Genomic DNA, 13,981 nt, shown 5'->3' with positions numbered 1-13,981 from the left:
ATATCCAAAACACCAATGCCAGCTATTTTATCCTGTACGGGGCCCTAGACAGTAGCCCCAAAGGGCCCCACCCCCCATAGGCCTACGTACAAACACACACAAACATTGATTTTATTCAGTTGAAAAGAGTCAGGGCTAATTTCTTTTGCAATTGAAGTAGTTCCCATCAGAGATATTCAAAACACCAATACCACCTATTTTATCCTGTACGGGGCCCCAGACAGTAGCCCCAAAGTGCCCCACCCCCCATAGGCCATACGTACAAACACACACAAACATTGATTTCATTCGTGCAGCTGAGAAGAGTCACGGCTAATTTCATTTGCAATGGAAGGAATACCCATCAGAGATATCAAAAACACCAAAGTCAGCTATGTTATCCAGTACGGGGCCCCGGACAGTAGCCCCAAAGGAGCTCCCCCCCCCCCCCCCCCCCCCCCCCGACACACACACCCACACTAGTTTCATTCAGCTGAAAAGAGTCACGGCTAATTTCTTTTGCAATGGAAGTAGTACCCATCAGAGATATCCAAAATACCAAAGCCAGCTATTTTATCTTGCACGGGGCCCCAGTCAGTAGCCCCAAATTGCTCCCCCCCCCCCCCCCACACACACACATTGATTTTGTTCAGCTGAAAAGGGTCATGGCTACTTTCTTTTGCAATTGGTAGTAGGCATACTCATCAGAGATATCCAAAACACTAAAGCCAGTTATTTTATCCTGTACGGGGTCCCAGACAGTAGCCCCGAAGTGCACCCCCTAACACACATACACACACACACACACACACACACACACACGCACACACACACACACACACACACACATTAGTTTCATTCAGCCAAAATGGGTCACGGCTAATTTCTTTTGCAATGGAAGTATACCCATCAGAGATATCCAAAGCACCAAAGCCAGTTATTTTATCCTGAACGGGGCCCCAGACAGTAGCCCCAAAGTGCCCCCCCCCCCCCCCCTCTCCACATACACACACCCACACACACACACACACTAGTTTCATTCAGCTGAAAAGGGTCACGGCTAATTTCTTTTGCAATGGAAGTAGTACCCATCAGAGATATCCAAAATACCAAAGCCAGTTATTTTATCCTGTATGGGGCCCCGCACAGTATAGCCCCAAACACGGGTAATTTCTTTTGCACTGGAAGAAGTACCTATCAGAGATATTCAACACACCAAGGCTAGGGCTAGATGTAGGGCAATTTGTCAATCAGTTGCAATGAAAACATCACGACGGAAGAACTTCATAAATTTGAATAACACCAAGGCTAGTTATTTCATCCTGCACAGAGCCCTAGACAGTAGCTCCACAGTGTCCCATCCATTATACATGTACTGTGAATCAGCTGAAAATGATCTTACAAATTCTCTTGTAACGTTAATATCAGGGCCTACTGAACAGAGATATCACAAACACTAAAGCAAGTCATCTTATCCTGTATACGGGGTCCCATAGGTTACAGTAGCAAAACACTCAAGAAATTTGCAAAGGAAGCATACTTCTGTATAGTGCACAACCAAGATGACCATATCACGAAAACCAGTCATTTCATCTTGTACTGGGCCCAGGTTACAGTAGCCATAAAGTGCCCCTCCCCCACATAATTATTATGACATCATTTAGCTGAAAAGAGTCATAGTTGTTTTTCTTTTACAATCGAAGTAGGCCTTAGTTTACATCATAGATACCCAAAACATCAAAGCCAGTTAGGTTTTCCCAGCCAATTTCGCACTTTTGTTGGTTCATTAATTTTGAGAGAAGGTTCGAATTCGTAAAATGGGTATTCAAATTGGCTGGTACCCTACGTTCATTCAAATTCGCCTTGACTTGCCGAAAAGTGTATTTCAGTCATTAAATTTCGCAAAAGACAGTCAAATTCCAAACGTGTTCATTCAAATTCAAATCATGCTATTTCTTTGTTTCAGATCTTTTTAACATGTCTTTCTATGTGTGTTTTCGTTTCATCTATAAATCACTGTTATAAAGCAGTAAAAGTGTCATATTTCTTATCTAGTATAACTGGATTTGGTTGTTCTGTAACCAGATTGGTAACGCTCCTTCTCTTTCATATACATGTCATTATAGGCCTATACGTGTACCAGTAATGCAGCTTAACTTCATTTTTTATAGTAATGACAGCACAATATATACAGACGTATATCTCTAGAAGACATAGAAAGAATTATTTAAAAAAAAAAAACATTTGAGGATCATAACCTTGACTTCTTGTAACTGGCCGACCGCTCGTAATAAAGCGCTCGTAACGGCCAGATAATTTGTGGCTTCTTACTTCTTTGGATTCAAAAAGCACGTTAAAAAATGGTGTCAAAGTCTCTTAAACGAATACGAAAACATGAAATGCTATGATGCTTACAAAACAATAACTACGACGAAAGAAAATAAGGAAAGAGGCCAAGCATGAACATATCTGTTTAATTGACTGCAGAACATGTTAAATTAGATGGCCAGAAATCAATTTGAATGAACGAGCGCAGCATGCAATCACGTGACTATATCATTATGAATTTATGAATGAACGGATAGTGGAATGGTACTTGTCTTATATATGGATTTCAGTTGAAAAAGTGTTATTTAGAATAAGGTTAGAGGTAATGTGAATGTTTCAAAATAAATTTGAATGAAGAGATTAATATGACATTGAACTACCATGTCATCTAGGCGAAATTTTTGCTAAATTTAATTCAACATTAAAGAATTCGATTAAAAGAGGTGCGATATTGGCCCGGATGCAGGGCCCTTGACAGGTATAGCCCCAAGGTATTCCCACCCCATATGAATTAATTGTTTTTAGGTGAAAACAGTCTTGTATGCCTATTTTCCTTGGCAGTGGAATTAACAGCTGAGATACGTAAAACACAAACCCATCCAGTTAAGGGGCCCTCAGCCAGTAGCTGGAAAGTGCTCCCGTATTATTTTATTCTAAGTGAAATGAATCATTGCTATAATTTCTTTTGCAATGGAAGTAGTACTCAAGGAGGTATCAAAAACACCGAAACCAGTTATATAGCTGTACGGGGCCCCACGGAGTGTTCCTAAAGTGTCCCCACATGTAATTCCACTATCAAGATCTGCATCCCGATCTATTCATTCTGTCAGATCGGAGGGACTGATCGGGAGAGAGTGGCAAAAGTGTACGGGGACCGGGAGCATCGTAGCAGCAGCGTTTGGGTGATGGGTTGGATCTGGCAATTTTACAGATCGGGAAGAAATTTTGAACTGGTTCAAAATTTCTTCCTCATCTCCCCATCAAGATTGACCTATTTTGAATCGTAGCTCAAACGGGGAGAGAGCAGTGACAGTTTAAATACCGCGGGATGAGCGTAACAATTCCAGGTTTTTCTGACCGTAGTAACAGCGGCACAACAACGGGAAATATAGTCTAAACTAGACACCGACGACATGGTCCCGCTGCTACGCCGCTTTCTTGATCAAAGCACGACCTTCCCGCTTTAACGACGCTCTCACTAAGTTCTCTACTCTCGTATAAAATCAAGGCCTGTTCCTACGACGCTTCATTCCTGCTTCGATAACGCTGTTGGCCGCTTTAGCTACGCTGTTCCTACGCTTTCCCAGACTCAATTATGCACGTCTTCCGCTCTCGCCGCTCTAAAATCGAACGTAGCCGATACGCTGGAAAATGTTTGCCAGAACAGCAAAACTGATGATGATGAGGAGGACGCGTTGTCGTTGTCGCGAAAATGAAGACGAAGGAGCGCATATTTAAGAAGAAGAGATGCAAACAATAAAGAGAATAAAGCAAAACACTTTGGAGCTACTGTACGGGACCCTGTGCAGGATAAGATATCTGACTTTGGTATTTTGATATCCGATGGATACTACTTCCATTGCAAAAGAAATTAGCCGCGACCCTTTTCGGCTGAATGAAACCAATATATATATATATATATATATATATATATATATATATATATATATATATATATATATGTGTGTGTGTGTGTGTGTGTGTGTGTGTGTGTGTGTGTGTGTGTGTGTAGGGGGCACTTTGGGGCTACTGTCTGGGGCCCCGTACAGGGTGAAATAACTGGCTTTAGTGCTTTGGATATCTCTGATGAGTACTACTTCCGATTGCAAAAGCAAGTAGCCGTGACCCTTTTCAGCTGAATAAAATCAATGTGTGTGTGTGTGGGGGGGGGGGGGGGGGAGGGGGTAAGGGGGCAATTTGGGGCTACTGTCTGGGGCTACTGTCTGGGGCCCCATGCAGGATAAAATAACTGGCTTTGGTATTTTGGATTTCTCTGATGGGTACTAATTCCATTGCAAAAGAAATTAGCCGTGACCCTTTTTCAGGTGAATGAAACTATTGTGTGAGTATGTGTGTTGGGGGGGGGGGGGGGCACTTTGGGGCTACTGTCTAGGGCCCCGTACAGGACAAAATAACTGGCTTTGGTGTTTTGTATGTCTCTGATGGGTACTACTTCCATTGCAAATGAAATTAGCCGTTACTCTTATCAGCTGAATAAAGTCAATGTGTGTGTGACTGTGTGTGTTTGTACGTAGGGCTTATAGGGGGTGGGGCACTTTGGGGCTCCTGCCTGGGGCCCCGTGCAGGATAAAATAGCTGGCTTTGGTGTTTTGGATATCTCTGATTGGTACTCCTTCCATTGCAAAAGAAATTAGCCCTGACTCTTTTTAATTGAATAAAATCAATGTTTGTGTGTGTTTATACGTAGGCCTATGGGGGGTGGGGCCCTTTGGGGCTACTGTCTAGGGCCCCGTACAGGATAAAATAGCTGGCATTGGTGTTTTGGATATCTCTGATGGGAACTACTTCCATTGCAAAAGAAATTAGCCGTGACCCTTTTCAGCTGAATAACACCATATTTCTGGGGCCCTTTGGGGCTACTGTCTGGGGCCCCGTACAGGATAAAATAGCTGGCATTGCTGTTTTCATGATAAGTACACCCAAAGGAACAATATCCACCAACTTTTGTCCGTGACCCCCTTCGGCTGAATAAATCCATTTTTCGGGGTCCCTTTTTGTGGTCCCTAGGCTTACGGTACAGGATGTGACTTGCCAGCAATGCATTTTATTGACCCTTGGCCACATCCTTACATGATGAGACCATCAAAAAGTGTGACCCTTTTCAGCTGAATAAATGTTCTGGGCCCCCGGTCTATTATATACAACAACAATTTAACATACTTCTCAAACACTGCCCGTAAGAGGGCAGCATAACACACTGGCGCTATAGAACACACAATGTCTTTATATTTCGTACAGTGTGTATTTGAAAAAAAAAGAGGTACACTGTCCATGCATATTAAATTTCAACTGAATTAATCTGATTTACCTTATGCTGAAGTTAACTTTCCCTCCTCGCTTTGCTCATTTCGCTCAGGCATTATAACCAACATCATTCTGCGTTACCTGCCACCCCGGCGGCTTGCCATGGCAGGTGGTCTACTTGGAACACTGCCGCTCATTCTCGGCAGTCTGTCACAAACGCCAAGCCAGCTTTGTGGTTTGACTGTAATATCAGGTAAGAAAGAAAAAAAAAACAACATTTGGATCTATGTACCAATATTTTAGAGTGAATGGCACATTGACGCACGGCGCATTCGTCTGCAATACTACTGACTGTCTCGGACAAGGCTTTTAAAGGACAAGTTCACCTTCATAGACATGTGGGTGTAAAAGAGAAAGCAGCAACATTAGTAGAACACATCAGTGAGAATTTGAGGAAAATCATACGATCCGCTCAAAAGTTATGAATTTTTTAAGTTTCTGCTCAGTCACGGCTGGATGAGAAGACTACTATAGCTTGTGATGTCACATGTGTACAACTATATAAAGAAAGAATAAAGAAAATTCAACATATTTTCACTTTTGTCGCATAAGAAACAAATGCTCAACTTCTCTCTTTCAGAAGGCAGGGGGAATAATATTACCTTTAACATACATCAGTAACAAGTAAAGGATGTGTGCACTTTATTCAAAAAGTAAAGTTTAGTGAAATTTTCTTTTTATTTTCCTTATATCGCTGTACGCATGTGACCTAATGCACTGTAGTAGTCTTCTCATCAAGCAGTGACTGCGCAGATACCTTAAAAATTCATAACTTTTGCATGGATTGTCTGATTTTCCCCAAACTTTCACTGATGTGTTCTACTAATATTGTTACAATCACTTAAACCACCGTATATGAAGGTGGACTTGTCCTTTAAGTCTCCTGTTGGCAATCAGCTATAACTGTACGTAGCCAACTTAAAGGCTTGCTATAATGTGTCACTTTTGGTTCTCCTCGTCTAATGCCAAAACTGATGATGCTGTTTCAGAAATGCAGTCGTCCTATTCTTGTAGAAAATAAGTCACACCGACGAAATCGAGTTAACAAGAATGGGTTTACAGTAAAAATGATATAGGATAAAGAAGATTTTGTTGAAATTGGATAGCAACAAATTCGGGAATTTCGGTCACAATCACTCATGTATAAGTAAAATGAAACAATAACTCATGGCCAGCTCTAAACCGCCCAATAGAGTTTTTTAAACATTTCCCCAAATGATTCAACACTTCAAGAATTATTTCGATTAAGTTTTTGTGATAGTTGTATAAATTGACTACAATAAATCGTAATGAAGTACATGGATTAATTGAAATAAATTTGAGCTCATTTACTGACATTGTAACGTTATACATTTCCGTTACGAAACGAGAGTTAAGTTAGTTTTTCCTAATGAACATAACATAATTGCAAAAGCAAACTCAGCAACAAGATTCTAGGGACCAAAACAATTTGATCCTTAGATCAAATTTTTTGTCACATCAGTATTATTATAGTCAATAAACAATACAAGAACAATACAAACACGACAAAAAGGAAAAAACACATTGGCACTGGGGAAATTAGTTGGTTACATGAGGTATTTTGCGATAAAAGATCTCTTTATATCGAGTTTCTACTTTAATTGTTGCTCTCAATGAATTCAGAAGATACTGAATGTCGCTTTTTAACAGAAATTAAAGGAGATCCCTATTACTATGTGGATTCTAAGCAAGTGAACGAACTGCTTCTGATTATAACTGCAACCCTTTATCTATCATATCCACATTGCAGGAGGCGGATACGGCCTTGCAATTTTGTCCGGTTACTCGTCAGTGGTGGCTGCTTCTGGCGACGAATACGGGTTGGCCTTTGCTCTGTCGATGATGGGTGCAGGAGTAGGTATGATGCTCATTCCAGCACTCACACAGTCTTTGTTCTTCATCTACGGATGGAGGGGAGCGATATTGTTACTGGGAGCATTAAACCTCCACTCCGTCGTTGCAGCAGCCACGTTAAGCCCCGAGATACTCTCAACACAACTTGGAACACATGAGCCTAGCAGGGCCAGGCCGAGTGTCCAGCCACAGATACGGTACATGAGAATGAGAGTTACCAAGAGAACATGAAAGAAACTTTCGGGTGGGTACATAAAATCAGACAAGCAGCATGCGGACATATAAGAGCTTACCTTGAGTCTGGCCGCCTTGAGATTGCTCGAGTAATTCTGCAGATATGCTTCGTTATTCTAGCTGTCATTCTGTATGGCATGATTTACAGCAGTTGGACGATATTCGTCATCCCGGATGCAGAGTTGAAAGGTTATCTAAACGAAGATGCAGTGCTTGTATCAGTATCAGGTGGAGTAGGAAACATCATCGGGCGAATCATGTGCGGTCTACTTCTCAGAGTGAAACAAGGCATCTTCAATGCCAGCTCTCAGTTTATCACAATGAGTGCTGTAAACGGCGTGGCTCTGATTGTGAACTCCGCCACGTCCAACTTCTCACTACTTATTAGTCTGGCGGGCATCAGTGGACTTGCCATCGGCGCCGGAGCTGTTCTTAAGTCTCTGCTGATCATGGAAATGTTTTCCACTGAGAGGCGTACCTTGTCCATAACTTGCGCTATGCTGTCACAGGGACTTGGGGAAGTTTGCGGTGGAGTGTTGTCTGGTATGTCAATCTATTCTTCTCTGAGTTTCACTAAGGGTGTGTGCAACACGTACACATTCAGTATAATGCTGAATTGGAGAATTAAGTTTGAAATCGTCTCCAGAGGCGGATCTAGGAATTCTGGAAAGGGGAGGCGCCTTTACAAAATTAAAGGGGGCGCCCCCCCCCCCAATTTTTGTTCTTTGATTTATTTTGTTTTAACATGATTAAAGGGGGGGGGGGCGCCCGGTGCGCCCCCGCTGGACCCTCCAATGGTTTCACATGCATAGCCGAGCAAAAAAACAAAACGAAGTAAATCAATTCAAATCACTATTTTTATTGAAATCTTCTGACATATACCGCCGAATGAGATTCGCTTTATTATCTCAATAAGGTCATCAATTCGTTAAGCATTAAACAATTACACATATTTTTTTTTTAAGTTGAGAAACACAAGTCCTCTCAGATGTTCACGTTGATTGTACCGTATACTGTATACCAGTGAGTCTATTCGATCCTTCTTTTACGTCCGCTCTTCTACATTGTTACCTGTGTACGTAATTCTTTGCAATATGTTGAATCCATGTTATATTTAATTTTTATCACTACACGTACATTGTGGAATCTAGTTTGCTTATGTCCAAGATGGCACGCGTACGTTTTTCACTTTTTCTTTTTTTCTTTCTTTCTTCTCTTTTTACTTTATAATTCAATTTCATGTCAGTTGACATTGGCTCTTTTGATTCTGTTGTTTTATATTGGGTTAAATATAGTTTCGTTAATTCATTATTCGTCTTCTTATGCATTTCTGAGGGTCCCGTAATGTACAAGCTTTGCTTTTAAGTGGGAACCTTCATTTCCATTCTTATCCCTGTTTAGTTTGTAATATGCATATATATGCATATGTTATAAAAAATACAGTTATATTTTCTTCATTCTGTTACTCATTTTCTCATGTATTTTGTTAATTTACGATTTTGCCATTACAAATGAAGAGCTTGCTGCCAAAAGTGGCTAAATCCATCATTTTTCAATCGATTTAGCGCCTCTTTGAAGCAAGCTCGTCAAATATAAAACAAAAAAAAAGCTGAAATGAAACCCCATGTAATGATAGTAGACATGCTTATTATGCCTATCATTGTTCATTATTGTTCAATGATTGTTTCGAAGTTGATAAACGCAAAGCTGTTTTGAAAGCCCTTTAGGTCGCCCTACTGCGGTTACGCAACCATGCGTTTCCAGTTTCTGAAAAGACGCGCGCCACGTAAAGTGCACACGAGTACGTGTACACAGGTGTATACATACAGCTGTGTGTAATGCACGCATATGCTTGGAACAAGGAGGTGTTTCTTTCACCAACAAGGTTTGAGAAATAGAGTAACAACAGTCTCATTCCCTTTGATCCCATGTCTCATGCCGCCACTCAGAAATATTTGAAGTATGTGCTAAACTGGAGCTGCCTCACAGATAGGAAGACAATTGATTCACGTGGCATTGTATCATGACTCGTCACTCTCAAAGGAAGATTATGTCTTTATGATGGTAATTGCTTTTCGCCGTCCCTTCTTAGAAAACAAGCGGCACATAGTACACGCAGTCAGGGCTTTGAAAAGGGCTCTCGAAAGGGCTATGGAAAGGGCTATCGAAAGGGCTATCGAAAGTTGATAAACGCAGCCGACGAAAACAAACGGCACATTAATAGTACAGGGAGTGGACAGGGCTTTCGAAAGGGCTATGGAAAGGGCCATCGAAATGGCTATCGAAAGGGCTTTCGAAAGTCATTTAAACTGGGGAAAGTTGATAAACACAGCCAAAGGAAGATATGTCTTTATGATGGTAATTGGTTTTCGCCGTCCCGTCTTAGAAAACAAGCGGCACATTAATAGTACAGGCAGTCAGGGCTTTGGAAAGGGCTCTCGAAAGGGCTATGGAAAGGGCTATGGAAAGGGCTATCGAAAGTTGATAAACGCAGCCGACGAAAACAAGCGGCACATTAATACTACAGGGAGCAGACAGGGCTTTCGAAAGGGCTATGGAAAGGGCTATAGAAAGGGCTTTCGAAAGTCGTTTAAACTGGGGAAAGTTGATAAACACAGCCTTGGTTAGTTTCAGTCTGATAAACATGTCAATATAATGTGAAAAAAATTGAAAACCACCTGCAATACAGCCTCATATTTTCCGACAACGCACCATTTTTGATCAACACATTTCATTATTTACTCGTGATGGAGAGGAAAAAATAGGAAACAACAACATTTCAAGATTGATGCATTTCTGCCAAGACAACAGACGGAAACGGATTCCATATTCTCCCCTTTTCTCGAAGAGAGAGAGAAAAAAGAAAGAGCACCACATAAAAGAAATGAACATACTCAGCAATATTTTATGCTATTTTGCTATATTGATGCTATATTTCATTTTGATGTGATGGAATCACTTAAAGCATATCATGGATTTTCTTCATCAGTAATGGCCCCAGACCACCGGGCAACCGCTAACGTCGAGCTCTGTTATACAGCATCTAAAAGATAGAAATATTTCCACCTCAGAGTGCAATTCGACATCACAGATGGTCAAATTTACGGATGCTTTTCGTTATTCCGAAGGTTCGCTATTCCGAAAAACACAAAGTCCCTATACCTACAGATTCGTTAATCCCAACATTTGTTGCGTCTTTCCGAAGGTTTGTTATTCCGAAATTTCGTTAATCCGAAAATGACATTCGGAACAATGAACCTTCGAATGAATCTTCGGACTAAAGAGCCTTCGGAATAACGAACCTTCGGAATAACGAGCTGTAACCAAATTGACAGAGTGCAGAATTTAGAGGACCAGAATGGTACAGGAGTTTCATGAGATTGCTTCCGCTGCGAAGTGTGTCGGAGGCTTTGGGGCTGTTCGTCCGTCCGTTCGTGCGTTCCAGTTCTCGTTGTAACAACTCGATAGATATTAATTTTTTATCTACAGGCCCTTTTATACGCGCTGTTCAGACTTCAGGCGAAATATCTGACGAACAAAGCTCAAACATTATTAAATGATCTCTAAGAATGGTTAGTCCAAGGAGGTAACTTCTTGTGGTCGGAAGTGATCGTCAACATTCGGTCCAATGATTATTTTGACACTAACAGACTGGAGGGATGATGTCATCACCTCGTTAATTTCCATTGTTGGTTGGAATAATGTGGGACCATAAAACTCCCAAAATTTGAATGAGAACGAGTATTATAAATTATCAGACAAAGGTTCAACGCAGCATTGAATTGAATTGAATTGAATTGAATTGAATTTATTCATTTCATTTCCATTTACATTGCATTGAATTTTACATTGCATTTTTGCATTTTCATTTACATTGCATTGCATTGATGATTACATGTTGACACATAATATTACAGTAATATAACAGCATGAATTAACAGAATAACTGTAGAGTTACTATACAAAACGGAAATGGGGTGACCCAACTAAAAGCATAGCTTGTAAAATTTGTAGGTCACCATTCAACGAGTAATATTCATAATTATGTACAGAGTGATTGAGAATATAACATATATACAGACTCCTGAAACATATTTACATAACTTATACATATATACATCTTAAAGATGGCAAAAATGAAAGAGAAAGAGAGGGAGAGAACGAGAGAAATAGAGGAAATAAAGTGAGAACCAAAGGGGGAGAGAGGAGGAAGAAAAAAGAAAAAAAGAAAGAGAAAAATAAACAATGGAATTAGAATGAATAGGATTCCACATGAATGATATACCATATAAAAATGATATAAGATTACCTTATTGGGTAAAAGTGTCCAGATATTTGGTATAGGATTATAAAAAACTAGTTACATCGTAACATATTTACTCAAAAGACTTAGTTTTAATTTGTATTGGAATGTTTTGAGGCTTATGGTTTGTTGAAGAGAATAGTCTAAAGAATTCCAATATTTTGGTCCAGCGAAAGCAAGTGTATTGTGTTTAAAATTGGTTCTAATGGATGGCAGGTGGTAAGAAGAAAACTGCCGAGTGTAGTAATTGTGCACTTGTTCATTCGTAACAAAAAGTGACGAAATGACTTGTGGAAATTCAGAATCCTTCGAGCTGTACATAATGGATCCTAGATTCATAAAATATGTATCCTGTACTTTGTTGCACCAGAAATAATTCTCACTGCCCGTTTTTGGAGTAATAATAATTTATCCAGGTATAGTTTTGCTGAGTTTCCCCAGGCAAGAACGCCGTAATTGAGATAAGGTAGTACAAGGGTTGAGCATAGCATACGCAATATATTCTTTGGAAATATAGATTTTATATTATTGATAACGCCAACATTTCTGGAAAGAAGTTTACTTAAATAGCATATATGCATTCTCCAATTCAATTTATCATCTATATGTAGGCCAAGAAATTTTGTATTCGTGACTTTGTCTATTTGCACATTATTAAAGAGTATATAATGGCCTGGTAAAGATGATAATGAATTGCTAAATAGCATATAGTTGGTTTTCAAGAAATTCAAAGATAACTTGTTGGCATGGATCCATGTAACTACAGATTTCAGTTCTGAATTTATAATATTCAGTAGTTGGTGTGGATTTTTGTGAGTGAAGAAAATACTAGAATCGTCGGCAAATAATATGAAAGAAAGAAGTTGTGACGATTTGGGAAAATCGTTTATATACAAAATAAGAAGTAGGGGACCAAGCAGCGACCCCTGTGAAAAATCCACAGGGAATCTTTTGCGAATCTTTTGTTTTAAAGTAAGGTACTATATACATCAACTCTCTATTCCATGCCGCGAAAGAAGCGCAATCTTGACCTCGTGCTTTGGCGCAGCAATCGACGTGGTGTAATAATGACGCCAATTAGTTTTTTTTTTTTCCTGATATCATATGCGGCGTATGACAGTTTACTGTTAATTAGGTAGAATGCATGCGAAGAGATAACTGGGAACTCTCACAGAATCACGGTAAGGTTTGCCCGATCCCAATACATGTAATATCCTTTACTCTATCATTTTGTGTTGTGGTGTCACTAATCTCTTTATGCAGACAAAAATATTGGTTAGTTCGACTGCATCTAATTAAACTTTTTGCGATCAATGAGGGCGAATATAGAAAAAAAAGGTTAATAATCACACCTTTTATATGAATAATTTTATGTATCTAACTGTTCTCAATTTTGTTTTGTGTCAACAACACAGGATATCTCTTCACCATTACCACGTCGACTGACTCGGTATTTTTAGTGCTGGGATATTGTTCATTTGCAAGCAGCGCCCTCGTCCTGCTTGTACGTCTACACACTGCCATTGCCAAGCTGTCGACAAAAATCTCCTCGCCATCATGAGAAAACACTCCACACACTCCCTTGCTGTTTGTGTGTGTGTGTGTGTGTGTGTGTGTGTGTGTATGTGTGCGTACATATGGGGTGAAGGGGTATGATTCTGATTAACTAGAAATGTCGCTATGGCGACTGGTAGGGCCCGCCATAATGCATGATTCTCATAGTACGTATTGACAATGCGTAATGACAATTAACATAATCGGCAAAATATCAAAATGGCAATCATGTTTTTTCACAAAAATGTGTTGAATGTCCACAGTCCTTGAACTAGGTTTTATTGGATGATATGGCTATATTTTCTAAGACAGCATGTATTTTGGGATTTGAGGATTTTTTACTTGACTTTTGACCTTTTCATAAGTTTTATGTGCATTGAGTAGTTTTCGAGGTAGGGAGAAAAAGTTTAATCTCATTTTAAATAGTAAATCTTTAACATCTTAATGTGGCCTCTGACACTTGACCTTTGACCCTAGAATTCCCAAGAGAATCACTGTACTGTCAAACTGAACAGGCATAAAAATGTACTAAGTTTTATGATGATACCTTGAGCCATGCACTTATTAATTCCTTTATAGATGTGGAAGAAAAAGTGAAATTTAGAACTTTCATTCGACATTTGACCTATGACCTTTGACCTTTTTGGCAAAAGGAACATCCCA

At 39.9% G+C, this 13,981-nt stretch overlaps 1 protein-coding gene across 1 annotated transcript; it reads left to right on the top strand.

The window, feature by feature from the left end:
* The first annotated feature begins 7,598 nt into the window (after nt 1-7,598).
* On the top strand, nt 7,599-13,325 carry LOC139740283 (uncharacterized). Its single transcript, XM_071650867.1, has 2 exons — nt 7,599-8,004; nt 13,180-13,325. Exons 1-2 carry the CDS (start codon nt 7,599-7,601, stop codon nt 13,323-13,325), a joined length of 552 nt encoding a protein of 183 aa, XP_071506968.1.
* Nucleotides 13,326-13,981: the final 656 nt, after the last annotated feature.

The sequence above is a fragment of the Diadema antillarum genome, unplaced genomic scaffold (genome assembly GCF_040938485.1).
Source record: "Diadema antillarum isolate AM-2024a unplaced genomic scaffold, OU_Dant_1.0 scf00000030, whole genome shotgun sequence".
Lineage (NCBI taxonomy): Eukaryota > Metazoa > Echinodermata > Echinoidea > Diadematoida > Diadematidae > Diadema > Diadema antillarum.
The sequence above is the reverse complement of the archived record's forward strand: the minus strand, read 5'-3'. Positions and strand labels throughout refer to the sequence as shown.